Below are 18103 nucleotides of genomic sequence, written 5' to 3'. Positions count from 1 at the left end.
ACCAATTGATCGACACTCGATGATAGTATATAAAAGTTCATAACCCTCAAATGCAGACTTATAGATTTGGTTAGTTTCCTGGTGTACCAGATAGTTTACAGAAAGAGTTGGGGAGAAAAATAAAATTAGAAATAAATAAATCAGCTCAGCTTACTCAAAACATTGATGCTAAACTCGAAGTTTTCCCCTTCAATTTGTTCATTCACATACATTAACTTTTTAAGCATTAATTTCGGAAAAAAATTATGTTAACATGGGATAAGGTACAACATGATTAGCTTGATGACACTTCAAAGACTGGCCGACCCAAACCAGAATAAACTGCTTTCAAGAAAAGAGGATGCGCACTTTCAGTGAATATCTCTGCATCTAACTTCTCGATGTGAGGCCATATCTGTGAGAAACGTTGTAAATGCATGAATTTCAGAAAAATATACACAAAGACCCACACACACACACACACATATTTATATATATAACACACACACACACATATTTATATATATATGCTTCACTTGCAGTTTTATCCAGTTCTACTACAAGGTAAGAATAAAGTTACTCTTTAAATTGGAATGAAGTTCTAGATGCTCCCTCTATCTACTTTTTTTTTGGCTTGCTTTTTTATTTAACAATTAAAATATCAGTTGATTATTTCCATAAGCCTAATTGAAAACATAAGAGTCTCTTCAACAACAACCAACAACACGACCACAGCCCAATTTCTAAATAGTCTAGGCAAATAACTGTCATATCTTCTGCAGCCCATTTTTCAGTGTCACAGGCTGTCACCAGTTTGAACAAGGATTAAATAATCTATAGCAGAAGAGTTTTTCCTGAGCCAGGTTTCTTAATTTAAAGAGTAATAGATATCTTTTCTATTTAAAAAACAGGAGCAAAATATATGTTTCAAGGTCCATATGGTTAAATTGATGACCACTCAGTAACTAAGCAGCCATATGCAGTTACAATATATCAACAACCTGTGTGCGTTTGTGTGAATATACTGCTTTTTTCCCCCACAAGGGTTAAAAAAAATCCTGAAAAAATAAATAAAATTAATACCTCACTGCGCCTTATAGGTGCGGTAAGGTATTTTATGTACATATATATATATATATATATATATAAGTCAATTTACATTATAATCCTTAAAATTTAAATAAAGTTACTGCTTAATCCATGCTTTTTTAAATAATAAATAATCTGGTTTTTAAATTTTTATTTTGTTAATAAATTATTTATTCTCTTAAATTTAATACAAAACTACTATAAATATCTTTATATAAATTAGAAATTAAAAAATATAAGAGAAAAAAATTAATGTAAGACATACTATAAAATATCTTGATATATATTAAAAATTAAGAAAATTAAAGTTAAGAACCTAGAGTTTACTTATTTTTTATGAGTAACAGTAAATTTAAGAGAATAAAGATTTTATTAACAAAAAAAAAAAAAAAATAGAAAAGGTATGGATTAAATCATAAATTTTATTAAATTTTAAACATCATTATTTAAGTTAACCTTTATATATATACATATATAATACCTTACTTCACCTATAAAGTGCGATAAGGTATCAATTGTATTTTTTTTTTCTTTAGGTACCACTTCTAAAGCATGGTACTTACCTTTTTTATTTTTTTTTCAAACTCTACCACACTTTATATGAGCAGTAAAACTTATTGCATTTATAAAGTGTGGTAAAGCTTATTGCATTTATAAAGTGCAGCAAAGCTTACCTGTTATCAGATAATGCAAGTTAATAGTCTTATTTTAAAAGTCATGTAGTTAATAGTTAAGTCATGTTCTTAGTGTTTAACCCATAATATAAATAATGCAAGTTAGTTTTTGTTTAAGTTAATTTTTGTTTTCCATTAGTGATAGGAGGGTCCATGCTGGTTAATGGGAGTTATGTCTCCCACTAGCATTTAAGTGGGACATCTCGATTAAAAAATATTGGCCTAAAAAGACCCATCGTTTGAGCGTATTTACATTTTAATCTAAATCTTTTAATTTTAATTTAATTGGAATCTAAATCTTTTAATTTTAATTTAATTGGCGCATCTAGTGAATTTTGATACAATTTTAACACATTTGTAAATTACTAAATTTGATAGTTTATGTGGCAATTTGATTGTCTAGTTGTTATACCACATATATTACTATAATTATTTTTTAATTGATCAATTGATTGAAAAAGACCTAGTATTTGTATCATTTTACATTTTAATTCAAACGTTTAGATTTTAGATAAATTGGCCTAACGTTTATATTTGAACATAATTTTGATCAATTTTCAAAATCAAAACTAAAAATAAACAATCTAATTAATAAATATATATTTCACATATTCAATAGTAATAAATTTTATTTTACAATAATAATTATGAATATTTTATAGCAGACATTATTTGATCGAAAATAACAGCATATACAAAATAATTAAAAATAATATATCTAGTATAAAATCTTCATAATTAGTAATACAAAATAAAATATATCTAACTCTCAACGGCATATCGTCGAGATTTAAAAGCTAAATTACTATTGTTTTTAGAATTAAATATATCATTTAATTATAATTAAGTAGAGTTAATATTATTCATTATATATAGAATTAGTTTATATTTAAAAAATGATAAAATAATCATATTTGATATTTTATTTGAAATCTTATATTTTGAATTTTGAAAATTGAATAAAATTACACCCATATGCAAAGTTGTGGCCAATTAAACCAAAATTTAAACGTTTAACTTAAAACGCAAAATAATGTAAATGTTGACTATTTCAATTATTTGATCATTAGTTTATATAAAAATAATAATAATAATACACGTGGCACGTCACATAGACTATCAAACTGCCACGTGCCACATAGATTATCAAATTTAGGAATTCACAAATTAAATAAAATTATTGAGCCAATTAAACTAAAATTAAAAAATTTAAAATAAAATGCAAATACGCACAAACGTTTGGGCCTTTTTGGATCAATTGGCTATAAAAAAAATCATGACAAATTTTCAAATTTTTTTAATACTTCAACTCGAGATTTTTCAGATTTTCTCTAAGGAGCCTGTTCCATTGCAACAGGCCATAGGTCGCAAAAAGAAAATTTCATCTCCAGAAAATTCCAGCAAGAGACTCATAACTCGATCCATTTACGAGGACCCTAACATTATCGCATTTATAAAAGGTATATTCTAAATTTACCTTGATCTAGGAAATAATTTCTCCCAGACAAGAGGTTAATAATTATTATTTTTTATTTTTAACCCTTACTAGGCAAGAAGCCCGTGAATATATTTACCTCAGAAGCATATTGCCTTGAGAAGGCCTTGACATAGCCTAAAGTTGACAAACACCACTGTTCCTTGTCACCCACATTATAGACCTTATTTGCCTTCTCACCATTAGACTGACTGCCAGATACAAAAGAAATAAGGTCAATGCACAGTAGACTTGCATATCATACAAAGAGAATTCAACGGCAAAAAGAGAGAGAGAGAGAGAGATAAATAGAGTTGGGAAACAGAGGAACAGATGGAGGAAGAGGAAGACGAAGACGGGCGTAACCTTTTTTTGGATCTTTCTTTTTCATTATCCACTTCCATTTCTGATGATTCATCAAGGTCAACAACCATTTCATCAGCTTGAATTGACTTCAATGCCTGCAATGTTTGAGCTTTAGATGCCTCAGGCAGGCGTTCCATCAGCACATTTGAGAAGTTCTTGTACAAGGAGAGGAACAATGCCTGTGCATGCCAATCACTGTCAGTACAAGCAAGTAGCACACTAAAGCCTTGAGAATTACGAAAATGGAATATCCAATTAACACAATATCTTAACAGTATTACACACACAATTCAATTTATCATGAAGTAATATGGTAATTTCCTCTATATGAACTAAATCAAGGAAAAGTTGCAATTCTAGAGATGTTCCCGCAGAAATTTTGCACCTAGAGTCCAACACCACATGCTTCATTATCTTCATAACATCCTAATAGTATATGATATAAAATGGTATGGCAGTATAGAACACCATTAACAATTGAGGCTGAAGAAGAAAAAAGGATAGCACAACTAATCTTTATACCAATTACCTCATTTTCATCAAGGGCTCGAGCAAGAAGAGCCTCCTTGGCCTCCAAAGAATCACGCAACGATATCTCTTCTTCTTTTGTTTTTTCAGCATTTGATTTCAAGGGCTTCATCCTTGCAGGATTTTCACCCAGGACAGGTTCACCATCCACCAGAGTAAGCTTTGATTCGGCAGCATCTAACTCAGCTTTTGCCTTGGCTGCAGCCTCCTCAGCTGATACAACATTCTTCTTTAGAGACAAGATCTCTTTCCTTAAATCAGATATACGATTGTAAGTCTTACTGACAGCATTTCTAAGAACCTGAAAAGGTAGAAAAGGAGGGAGAAATGAAAAATGGAAAAACTTTTTAAGTATTAAAAAAAAAACTATTATGAAGTAATTTAAGCTTGTTTGGTAAGAAAATGTAGACCAGAAGTAGTAAAAGATGGTAGCAAGCCAGTTAACTTTGTGTTTGAAGTGTAAAATACAGAGTGAAAATAACTGTTCTGAGTACCTCCCATGGGCGATCAGATATATGAAATTGATCAATGTTTGCTGGGGAGAAGACCCATCTCACAATAGCTAAATTAGATATGAGCCGATAACCCATCATTCTATCAATTGTAATAGCTGTCATTTGGGTATTGTTCTTCCAAAAGGAACTCACTTCAGCCATCAGCATGATCTGCTTATCTTGATCATGACAAATTCGAGCAATAACTTGGCCATATCTCTCTAAAACAGTAATCAGATGAGTAAAACTTTTAGACCCAATGTCAAGAAAAGTTTGCAACACCACTGTAAGTGTAACTTCCAAACCATGATTGGGAAATACACTTTCTTCTACCCATGAGATTATTTCTCGGGCAGTTTGCCTTCCTTTAACCTTCTTGCTGAGTTCTGCAGAAAGGGCATGTTCTTCAGTTCTTTCTTTGCCTTCTTCCACAGTGAATTTGAAGTTTGGAGTACCCTTTGGTGGAAGCAACTCCTCTAAAGCAGGTGCATTCTCAACGCTCTATATAGGTATGGACAGGCAGTTGAAGGTAAGATGTCAGCAAATAACAGTATTATGCCACAAAAAGTTGTAAGTAGTTCAGAGAGGGGGAAGGGGAAGAATCAGTATCAAAATTTTGTTGCATGAGTTCTATTCCTCCTTCCCAATCTGGCACAGCTTCAATCTTCACAACACAGAGAGATATTCCATTTTGTACTGTTTCTTAAGATTTTCAAATAGCCATATTTTAAACATGAAGTTTGAAAAAAAGATTTTTAAATCATTCAATAAGCTAAAAAGTAGAAAGCATAAAAGCGCAACATTAGGAAAAGCAGTAACATACTAGTATTAGCTGTTAGATTAGTTGGTGATGTCAAAAATGTGAATTTGTTACGAATTGTAAACACCACTCTAAGATTTAGCTACAATTCCGTAGTATAAGTAGCACATGCCAAGTTGTAATCCTTATGTAATGGAAATATAAATATTGAGGGAAGATTTTAATCCTTCTAAAATATGGTGTATAAGAACAATAAATCCTAGCCAAGTGTGAATTACAGAACACGTTTCACAAAGTTCTTGCAGAAGACTAAAATAACCTTAGCATCAGTTATTACCTGCTTAACTTTGTCCCAGTATGATAGACGAACTTCTCTCTCCAAAACCTCTTGAACAAACACACGTTGTGGAGCCCACTTAGGAAGGTCTAAGACATAAGCCCATTCTTCCCACGGCCAAATGAATTGAAAATTTGACCTGCAATACCATGAACCCACTATGAAATGTATTAAAATCAACTAAAAAGGCCATCTAAATTTTACAGCTTATAGTACAAAAGTAAAAAGTTTACAATTCCAAACATGATGGAATTTCAAACTTGTTCCTTGTGAAAACTTAAATCAAGAATCTTTGATCTCTCCTCCCCCTCATGTATCACACACGCATGCAAGCTATCATGTTTCGGAATCCAGATTGGAATATCAAAATTTTAGTCATGCTAAAATGAAATTTTCACAACTCCAGCACATAAAAAGTTGAAATCAAGTTTCCTAAATTCCCATTGGGAAAGGGTCATTCCTTCCCAACCTTGATCCACAATTATCTACAAGAAGAAGAAGAAATAATTAATCATCATACATTTGCTAAATTTTAACACATGGGTCTTACAGATGGTGTGAGAACCAAAGAATGAGCCGTGTTCGACACTCCATATCTAAATCAGCAATTTTCTCAAAAAGTGCACGGACTGCACCAGCTACAACTGCAGGAAAAGCCCCAGGAAGAGCCTAACAATCATAACTCAATCATCAGAAAGCTTTCAAAAGAAGAGGGTTGTTTAGTATAGATTTTTTTGCATCTCAAACGGAACACTCCAAAAGACAAGAAAAAATGAATCAACTAATAGCAGCCATGTTACCTTACAGAGGTCCATAATAACCAGTGTATAATATATTGGCTTGAATGGGGGTTGAGGTAACAAAAGTAACTGCAACAACAATGCAAAAACTTGTTTCAAGAGATGTTCTCAGTAAAATCAGCCAGAGCACCATGCATAAAATGAAATGCTTAAGCTGTATTTATTAACTACAGAGTATAGATAAAAATAGGTAAATACGAGCACACTTCAAGCAAGAAGTTCAGGCCTTTATTGCCTTTTGCGGGCCAGTTGCTCCAAGTGCTCTTTCCACAATTCAACTACTGCTACTAAAGGAGAACTAAAAATAATAATACATTAAAAAATGTTATAGATTATAGGAAGTAAATATATTAATATAGGAAGTAAATATTAATAGATGGCTTAGTTCCTTAATCTTAGGGATTGTATAATCATAGACTTGATTTTCCTTCCTGTTTAGATACCGTTTTTTATATATAAATAGATTGTAATCTTTATTATGAAATACAACAACAAATATTATCTTTCTACATGGTATCAGAGCCAGGTTCGTAGAGATTTATTTTTTTCTCTCTCGTCAAGTCTTAAATTTTTGGAGACTCAAGACTCCTGTTCTTTTGTGTTATCCATCTAGGATAGTATTTGTCTCTCACCGTTCACCTAAAGAGGATGCCAAAGTCGCCTTGCAACTCCCTTGTCAGATTTGCGATTCCTTTGGGTGTTGGGTAGAGGCTTTTTTTTATACTATTCATTTGGGTTACCCATAAAGAGTAACTTTTGGAGAATTGGGGCTCTATTTATTTGGATTACCCATAAAAGAGTAACATTTGGAGACTTAGGGCTCTATTTATTTGGATTACCCATAAAAGAGTAATATTTGGAGACTTAGGGCTCTGTTCATTTGGGTTACGCATAAAAGGGTAACATTTGGACCCTTAGGGCTCTGTTCATTTGGGTTACTCATAAAGGGTAATATTTGGAGACTTAGGGCTCTGTTCATTTGGGTTATCCATTAAGGGTAACATTTGAAGACTTAGGACTCTGTTTATAAGGTACTGTTCATCGGTACTGTTCACGGGTACTGTTCACAGGTCACGAGTACTGTTCATCAAGTTCTGTTCACGGATTCGAAATTCTATTCACAGTAAGGTGATTAGTCTTATTAATCATTCTGAATTTGTTAAAGAATTAATGGAGTATTTGGAATTTTTATATTATGGCAAAGGGAATATTTCTTGTATTTATGATGTGTAAGGCGTTTTACCAAGTTGAGAAATGTCGAGTCATGGCAAAACCCGTTTGTGAAGTTTTGTGGATGCGTCAATTATTGGAAGAAGTTGGGTTTACAAATTCGGTGTCTGCTAAGTTGTATGGGACGAGTTGATTATATATGTAACAAGTTGGGCATGATTAACATTTATGCTCCAACTTGAGGGAGAGTGTTATAGATTATAGGAAGTAAATATATTAATATAGAAAGTAAATATTGATAGATGGGTTAGTTGCTTAATCTTAGGAATTGTATAATCATAGACTTGATTTTTCTTTAGATACCGTCTTTTATATATAAATAGGTCGTAAACTTTAATATAAAATACAACAAAATATTATATTTCTACAAAAACAAAGGAAGAAGAGAAAAGAAAGAATACATCATATGCTTCAATTTTCAACCTACTTCCAGATGATAGAATGTATTATTAAAATGACATGAATAGGTCAAACTGGGTGGAGGCCACAAGTTTCCATTGTCAGTGTAAACTAATCAGCTCTTTGTGGAGTAACAACTCTGATTTCTCCACCTTTCCTATTCTTTAGTGGTTATTTTCCCCTTCTAAAGAGCCTGTTTGCAAATGGGTGAAATCCAAGGGAGAAAAAGGGAAGGAGAAAATGGAGACATTGTACTTTCTCTTGTTTGAAAAGCTGAAGCGAAAAGTGAGCAAGAAAGGTGTTCCTTGGGCCACAAAAGCTTCCAACATAATTTGAGGCAGACATGGGTGAAACCGATCAAATTACTCATTCATCCTAATAATTTATATTTTAACTGGAAAAGGCGAAGGAAATTTAGTAATTTAAATCAATAAAAAATTATTCTTCTCTTCCCTTCCCAAACAAGAGGAGAGAAGTAACTTCTCCCCCTTTCAGACTATATCCCTCCATTTTCTTTCCCCTCTTAACATTTTCCAAACAATAGCAGAAGGAATTTGACATTGTGTTCAAGGATTTTGGAAGGCATAAGAATTTAGTCATACCAGTACAGTGCAGGTAAGCTACTTGCTTAATTATTTTGCTAAACCCCAAAAACATATGGAAGATTTATGCCCTGTTATGGAACATCCTGCTAACAAACTTTTTTTAGTTCCAAAAATCTCTTGGACATTTTGAAATCATCACAACTTTTGCTAAACTAAACTGTAAAATTGATTTAGGCAATGGTTGTAATGCAACAGTTGAGCAAGGAGTTGTGTAGATAGAGAAAAGAACATGTGTAGGTGAAAATAATAATATAAATGACACTCATCTGCTATGTACCAAGGGTTTGGTGCACCAGAGACGACTCAGAGGAGCCAAACCCATTCTGGATTTACCTGAAAAAAATCTAAACTTAGCACTTGGTGTAACCACCAAGATGCAGAACAAATAAAATCATGAAAGGGAGCTATTCCACTAGCTAAACTAAATGCATCAATGTAATAGAAGATTTTGCACAATTAAACAGCAAATAGATAATACCTGAGAGAATATTGTCTCTGCCATAAGATACTCATATCGGAAGGGCACAGGCAGGCCAACCATGTATGCAGCACATTCCTTTCGACTAGCTTTGCAAGAACCAAGAAACAAAAATAACTAAAACTATAATTCAGAAAAGGTTTCACAAAGCTAAAGTAGATATGTATGAGTTAACCACATAAATGCAGGAGCAAAAGAAACATGAAGACAATATTAAGCTGATCCAGTCCAACACATCAAGATTAGAAAACAGTTGTCTGTAGCATGAGAAAATTTGCAAAAATAGCAATAATTAAACAAAAATACACCCACTACCATATCTTGCAAACTTAGACAATTACTTTATATATTTTCAGTCTAATACAGTACAGGCATACCAACTTGAAGTAACACGGGCAAACAAGGATGTAAAAAGAAAATCAATTTGTGGCAGAGTGAGATGGTAATCACATTTTGCCTGAGATGTTATCAGTACATAGAAACTCATATATTTAACATAATAACTCAATGACATCAAACTTGCACAACTGAAGGATGTTCTTGTTTATGTACCACAATTCTTCCATCACACCTTTTATTTGGTAGAGATACAGATACAGCGTATTCAACCACAAGAGGAAATACTTATCATTATATTAATTAAAGAGTCTAAGGCACAGAGTATAAATAATACAACAGTGGTGGTTTATTGCACTACGAACCAGCCATTGAGGAACAAAAGCACATCCAATAAATACTCTTCCACAACGAAACGATCTATAGGTTGCATATCCTGTCAACAAAAAGGGAGAATGAATATGTGCTAATACAGATTAAAAAGAATAACAAAATACCAAAGGACCAATCATAGTATTTTTATTCATGTACTTGGACTAGCTCATTTTCTTACCGGACATAAAGTTCAGAACAGAGGCTTAAAGACTCATCAATAGAGTAACCTACCAAATGGCACCCTCAAAAACCACACCAACATTTTGAGAAAAAATGTCCAATTAAACAAAGAAAAGAAAGATAACAGAGTACAGGCGAGGTTAAATATTAACAAAACAACAAAATCTATTTGACATGAGGAGGTCATCCTTTTATTGCATGACATAAAATTAATGAATTTTATAATTGAAAGCGAAGGGGATTAAGAAAAGGTTTGATAGGCATCTGAACTTCATAAACAACAATTTATGCACAACAGAATCCGTAGGTTAGGAAAAAAGAAAATCACATATAACTTTTGTAAAAATAGAAAGAAATTGTTGGTCTACCAGCACTAGATAAGAGCATTAACAATGAAATAGCAAACTACCTCAGTTTTACCAGCACGAAATATATTAAGCCTGCGAATCCGTTGAGGATATTTTAACTCTGCATGGTGCTTCTGTTTACCATACAGTACCCCAGATAGTTGTGAAAGGGGCTCAGGTTGGTCAGGAGCATTGATGGGTACAAACTCATGAGACCTTCCAGCAACCAGCTGAGCTTCAAATGAGAGGTGAGGTCTTGGAACTAGAAAACAAAAATGCAGCTCATGGATGAAATTAATAAACTAAGGAAAAAATAATTAGTACTAATTGCAAACAAATAAAATTAACAATTTTAAATAATTTGCCACATCCTCCTATTACAATTACCAGTTAACAAATCCCATCTGTTCAAATTTATTTGAAACACACAAGGTGCATTTATTAGACAAACTCACAGATGGAGCTTCCGCCAACTCAGTAAAAAACTTTCAGCAATAGGCCAAAAAAAATGTGAGGCAAGATATGCATGTAAATAGGCTTACAAATAACCTTACACCCTCAGAATAAAGGCTCAACTGACCATTCCATGCAAGGAACTTAGATTAACGACTACAATATTCCAAAATACATAGACTTCCAACTTTAAATCAACCCTTCTATCATTGCCATTCCTACTGTGGAACAATCTCAATATTGCAACAAGGCTAACCCTTTTCTATATATAGGAAGAAAAGGATGGATGGAAACATGAAAAAAAATAGAAAGCAACAGCAATGTGGAGCCCACATACACATATAGATGCAAAAAACCAACAAAACATCATGCAGTACGCACTCCATCATGTTCCATATTCTCTGAATCTTTACAACCACCAGCAACCATAGGATTAAGCATAAAAAATCTCTAATCCTAAGTATTAATACATACAAATCATACAATCTGTCTGTCTGTTCAGTCAGAATTGAAGTTCTAGAATTTAGTCAAATTGTATAACTTAAGCTTAGGAACTTTAAAGAATATAAGAGGACAGAAAAGACAGAAAGGGGGGCTCTTCCCACAAGGGGGGCTCTTCCCACACTTAATCTTAAACGGTGCATATGGTCTCCATTCAATGGTTCACCCAACCTAATGTCAAACAAATTATAATCCATCATCTTGAATTCAGTCTACGTTCAATGAATAAACCCAACCAAGGATAATGTACATACTATAAAGACCAAAACTAACATTTAAAAGAAAATTCAAATCCTTTCCTTTCAAACAAGTTTCGAATACTTAGTATTCAGTATTCACATTCTTTCTTAAAATCCATTATGCTATAAATATAATGCTTCCATCATATGTTTAAAATTCCAGATATAAGGAAAGCATAATTAATAGAATGGATAATTTGTTATTCATTTAAACTATATCAGCCACCGTAAGATATGTTTCATAAGCATTGATGACTTTAGTTGCTCATATCAGACAGAGAATATTAAAGCTGTAGCCTGTATGCAGAGAAGCAAAATGATGAGAAACAGCAAAAGGAACTAAAAATTTTTACCGCTATCAAGTTTCCATCCATTGCTGGATAGAACCTGTATCCTATCCCATAAATCTTCCAAGAAATCCTGAAGCAAAGAATGAGTGAAAAATGTGAAGATAAGAAATCTGCAAATCTATTGTATAACACAGGCTGCATACTGGAAAAAATGAATTTGCAATAAAGATAATTCTTTTGCAAATTCACCTTTTCTATCTGATTGCATAAGGCAAGAATGTTCCCAACTTTGAAAGCAACTAAAATCCCAGAAAGATATAGTTCAAAAGAAAATGGTACCTTTTCAGAAGAAACTTTCCCAGATTCCTCATCATCATCATCAAAAAAAGATAGGCCAGTATCAGAATTACGTCTTCTAATGCTCAAATAAGCTTCTATTCCAACCATTACTCTCTCAATCTCCTCAGGAACTTGCTAAATATAGATCCCATAGAACTCAGTTAGCAAATGGAAACAAAGAAAGAGAGAGCATTTAAATTTTATAATATAACAGAAGAGGATATAAAAATAAAAAGCAGGAATTAAATAAAACATTTAGAAAAAAAAATAACAAAAGAAAGGGAGAAACAAAGGTGACCTCATAAATACATAATGAACACATTCAATTCTTCTGTACCATGAAAGACAAAACCAAGTTAAAACATAAGTGCCAAAGACCTTTAAATAAGGCCATGCAGAATTTCCTTGCACAATTAAGTTTTTATTCTAATTGATTGTCGAAAGGCTAAAAATGAAATTTGCTATACTTTATTAAGGATTTCATATCCATATTCACCAAAATACTTAGCTGAATATCACATGACAAGCGCAAAGGAATTGCAAGAGAGCATCTAACCACATGATAATTGATATACAAAATATGCTACGAGTCATGCTTGCAAAAAGTTCCGATTTGCAGCAACATCATAAGGACTCTGATGTACATATGAGGTTTTAAGACACCAAAAAGTAAGCATTTCCTCAAAGCCTGTGATATTTCATTTAAATTTAACATATGTGAAACAAAACATGAAACACCTGATTAGGGAATGTAAGATAAATGAAAATGTAAACTATCTTTAACAATAGAACAGAATAAGAGCAAACTGGTGCTGCAAGAGGTATCTACAGAGTAACTATAAATGATTCAACCAAAACTCATCAAAGTAATACCAAGTACCCAACGAAGCATTACCTCAATGAATTCTGAACCTCCCCATGGAAGACATGATAAAATGCAAGAAACATAAAAGTCTCCACGTGCTTGCCAGGAGGGATTCCCTTTCTCCTCATCCACTGTTGTGGCAGCAGATGACAACAAGGTCTCAAAGACAACCACCAAAGAAACTGGTTGGAGAACTTTGCTGCACATCTATAAACGAAAAATAACAACCACATTACCAATTCCCTATTGATAAACTGGACTTGCAAATTAGAAAAGAGACTCCTAATATATGAAATAACAAGAAGCATAAAATTAAAAAATAAAAAAGTTTATTCACAGACTACTGCTTCCATCTGCTTTGCAAGTGAGAGAATTAGGTAACTTTCTCTATCAATAATCTGTCAATTGTTCAATATAAATAGAAAAAAGAAGACAGTATCCAACTAGCCATCCTACACGTTTTCTTTTCTATCCCTGATAATTCACAACTGAACAGAATGAGAAGGAAAAGCTTCTCCAACTTTGGCTTTGAAATATACCATTAATTCCCCATGAAAGCTTAAATGTTATCATAAACCAAACAGTCCTGAATGACCAAATACCAAAATAAAAAAAAGAAGAAAAACATTGCACCATTGCAGTCAGAAGGCGCATCAGAATACGAATCCTATCACAATTTTCAGAATCCAAGGCATCCTGGAATGTTAACCAGAAAATTCATCAGTAATAACAGTAAGCAATATATGCAAACAAGAGTTAAAGTTTAAACATAACATTTATTATTCTAATATACCTAGTCATAATCACACAGATCAACAAGATTTTTGCATTGAAGCAGAAAAACTACAAATCCCGAACCAGCATTAATACAAACCACAATGCATTATCATGACTCATCACTTATCACCTCTCACTCACTCCCAGCAAAGGCAATTGGATTTTCTTTAAATGCTACTCAACACCAAAGAGATTCTTTGTATTGTTTCAATGAATATGACTTGTAAAAAGCTCGTCCAAAGAGTAGAAATCATACTATCACACAAGTACAACCATAACAAAAGTGGACTTGCATGAAGCCATAACTGCACTTTGTTTGCGTGGTGTTAGGCTACAAGACTACTAGAAGTGGAGCAGTAAAATTAAATCAACCTCCAAGCTAAAAACTGATGATTTATCAACCAGAATAAAGGTCAGTTCAAAAAGGAAAAACCAAAGAAATACTCTCTAATTAGGAGACCAACAAAAATCCCAGGGTGGTCAATTCCACCTTCATCACAGGACACTTCTAAAACTTGCCTAAACTACAGAAATGATAAATATAAAAATAAAGCATGACATAAAATATAAACTAACTGTTACATAAAAACAAAGGTATTGCATCAAGCAAAGAATCTTTACCATGCAGCATAATACTTAATATATCGGGTTCACATGTTAAAAGGAGGGGGCTAAAAGCTGTAGACCAAGTTTTGGAAGCTAAATTGCAACAAATCCAGGCTGAGACTACTCACTTACCTGGAGATTAGTTTGAATATTCTCCACTATTTTCCTAACAACATCCTCATTTTCTAAGTTCAGTAGCCCAATCTGCAAAAAAGAAAGAAAGAGAGAGAAAAGAATAAGCAGGTAAGAGTCATAACATCTGCAGAAATATAAACCTTAACGCATGTCAACCTGAAAAGAGCAGCTAACTGGATGATGCACACCAAAGTAGAACTAAAAAAGCAAATACGCAACAGATAAAGCATGTGTGTGAGTGTAATCAAACACAATTCTCTATACACATGCATAGGTGCAGCACTGAAAGAAGAATCATCAGCAGATAGTGCATTGAAATGAAAAGAGACCATCAGGAAATAAAATCCAGTACCACTGTCCCATACAAAGGAATCTTGTGAGGCAACTGTTCCGCACATTGGAGAAGGAACTGTCAGGAAAAGAAATAAAGTAAATGCCACATCAATTGCTTAACAGAAAAGCCATATTGCATAATGTAAGAAAGCTATCTATTAACCAACGTTTCCTCATTCAAGCAAGGTACACAAATACATGGGGGAAAGAGAACTTATTAGGCACCAAAAGCAACTCCAGCGAAGCACAGTGCACATAAAACCTAAAGTTGAAGATAAAAGACCAATGCAATGGCAATTAAAGCTGGGAGAAAATATAACCACGACAGTATTAGGATTTTGTACAAAGCACCTAATTCCATCTATTTCCATGACACACGTGTCCTGCATCTGATACAAATTTGTTGAACCTTTGGGAAGTTTCTCTTTCCAATGATTATTTTCATCATTTCATTTTGCAGAGGCACTTGAACTCTCAAAAATATATAAAACGAACGATCATAAAATTCTGTACTACAAATTCAAACTACTAGTAAACGATATGGTAATGAGTAAACCAAACGGTAAAGATAGATGGTATTTCCCTTTTTCCAAATTTCTAACCTGGCCATAATGGACGATATGCAATTTGAATCAATAAACAGACGCGAGACTTTTCAAAGTAAACGAGTGCCTATGCACACGAAAGAAAACAACTAGCTTTACCGGTATAATATCGTTTGCAGAGTGCTCCAACTCTCGCCGAAGAGCACCAGAACACGTTTCCTGCACATTCCAAAACCCATAAAAAAAAATCAACACTCACAGAGTCATGGAAGTGTACTCGTGAAACATATTCTAAACTCATTATTAGGTTACCAGAGTACCTAAACAGCGAAACAGATCATAATTTAATACTGCTCTGTAGTCTAGGTTTTACAAGAACACATGCACAATTTTATATCCATATAAATAAAATGAAAAACGAACAAGAGAAAGCGAAAGGAATACGGACAATGTGTTCTTTGAAGTCGGAGCTGGTGCCATACTCGGGGCACTTGTCGCCGATTCGAAGAACAAGACTTCTCCAGCTGCTCATTCTTCTTCAGATTAACGGACTCTTACCAGAAAGCATTCGCAGTAGAAGAAAAGTAGAGCTGTGGAGGGATTTGTAGGGTTTAATAGACGTAGGCCCATAATAGAAACATTGTCCATATGAACCATGAACACAAAATGAAGCTGCCCCGGCCCGCCTGCAAATTAGACGGCAAGCAGCCATGTAAGGCGAGAAACTCAAAAGGCCCATGGATCGCCGATAGACCAGGCCTAGAACGGTTCAGGTGGACTTTTACGCTGAAGTTACCGTTACAAGCACATTGAGCTATGCCATGCGGTCTTTTCAATAATTATAACAATCATGATAATAGTAATACTCCACCTCTCCATAATAAGAAAATAATAAAAATAATAATCTTTATATCTTAAAATATTAATAATTAAACCCAATTATAATTCGATTTAAATATAAATTGGTCTATTTAATTTACAATTTGAATCATAGCTTTATGAATACTGAATTAAAATTAGTTATCGTTTTATCTTTAAATTAGATTTAATAATTATAGCTTAATCGATTTTTTTTTTTTTAAATAGAGGGTGGGGGAGTCGAATCTTTGACCTCACAAGACTACAAGGATGTACTTTTCACCAGGCTAAGTCTCGGAGTGCAGCTTAATCGATTTATAATGATTATTATTTCTATAAAATAACAAAAAACGTCGTTAAATTTTTAATTAATATTTAATCTAATGTGAAAATTAAATTATTGTCTTTTTTATTTTCTTTTTAATTGGGATTTTATAAACTAGACTGGACCATAAATTTAAAATGGTATAAAATTAAATTCAGAATAAATTTAGTTTGGATAAAACTAGAATTTTATGCATCTATACTTAATATTAAACTTATTTTCACGAATTGAATTGACAAAAATATTCCAACAGTTTATATAATTATATTATAATTTTTATTCTGAAACTAACTTAATATAATTTATATTCCCATTTCATACAATTTCTATATTTAATTACAATTTTTTTAATAAATTAATTAATTATTATAGAAAAATAAATAACTCAATTTGTATGTTTGTATTGACACATTGTGTTGCTTATTCTAGTTTTTGTTTTAATTAACTAAAGAGTAAAATAAAACAAATTAGATTATTCAATTTCTTATTTTTTGTTATAGTATGTAAATTTAATGTCGTTAAAATACTTTTCATTCATCTAACTCGAATAATATATAATAGGGAAATAGGTATAAAACTTTTCCTTTTTAATATATAATTAAGTTTGAAATAAATTTAGAGATCCGAGGATACTATTCATGTTAAATTTAATTAAAGCATTATATAGTTGGAGTAATTCAACTATAAAATTTTAAATTTTTAAAAAATATTAAAATTGTGTCCATTAATTAGTATTTTTACTTAATTTTTAAAAATTAAAAGTATTTTTATTTTGGTGGAAGTAAAGTAATATATTTTACTTAACCTAAGTTACTTTCTAAAAGTTAGCTCGATTTTATAGGAAGTGATGTAACACAGCAATAGCTTAAAATAAGTTATGAGTTGTCACTATAAAATAGAATCACATGATAAGGGTCTGATAAGCTGATGCGCAGTCTCACTCAGAGAGAAAAATCTGGACATCGTAGTACACAATTATTTATCAAGACTCATCCTCTTCTAAATAGGTCGAGTTTTCACATATAGTTACTGTTAGTAGATATAATCTAACAGATTTCTATTACACTTGTAATTACGGGATCCGATCAATTAGCCGGTAGGATCTCCGATCAATTAACCAGTAGGATCTCCTATCAATTAACCAGTAGGATCTCCTATCAATTAGCCAACACCAGTCGAATTCTCATAAAATACTATGATTAACTCCATATTTTTACAGTATAAAAGCTAATAATCATAGAGACAAAAGTACGTAATTCTTACACAACTCTTGAGTTTTAAGCAATTTATTATATTCATCCTATTCTACAGTTTACTGACTTGAGTGTCAGAGTAGCTGTCATAGGCGTCAACCACCTCACTTTCTCTTTCTTGCAGGATTAACCA

At 32.6% G+C, this 18103-nt stretch overlaps 1 protein-coding gene across 1 annotated transcript; it reads right to left on the bottom strand.

Moving 5' to 3' along the window:
- Positions 1-5: 5 nt before the first annotated feature.
- LOC110617234 (nuclear cap-binding protein subunit 1) lies at positions 6-16142 on the bottom strand. The gene is made up of 19 exons (XM_021759895.2): positions 15983-16142; positions 15694-15753; positions 15009-15065; positions 14654-14725; positions 13772-13834; positions 13169-13345; positions 12274-12408; positions 11998-12064; positions 10514-10713; positions 9915-9985; positions 9214-9298; positions 6502-6570; positions 6252-6370; positions 5702-5840; positions 4605-5105; positions 4112-4411; positions 3583-3761; positions 3317-3428; positions 6-394 (listed from the first exon to the last, which is right to left on the bottom strand). Exons 1-19 carry the CDS (start codon positions 16064-16066, stop codon positions 275-277), a joined length of 2610 nt encoding a protein of 869 aa, XP_021615587.1. The 5' UTR covers positions 16067-16142; the 3' UTR covers positions 6-274.
- Between the last annotated feature and the right edge of the window lie 1961 nt (positions 16143-18103).

This window comes from Manihot esculenta, chromosome 6 (assembly GCF_001659605.2).
Source record: "Manihot esculenta cultivar AM560-2 chromosome 6, M.esculenta_v8, whole genome shotgun sequence".
NCBI lineage: Eukaryota > Viridiplantae > Streptophyta > Magnoliopsida > Malpighiales > Euphorbiaceae > Manihot > Manihot esculenta.
The sequence above is the reverse complement of the archived record's forward strand: the minus strand, read 5'-3'. Positions and strand labels throughout refer to the sequence as shown.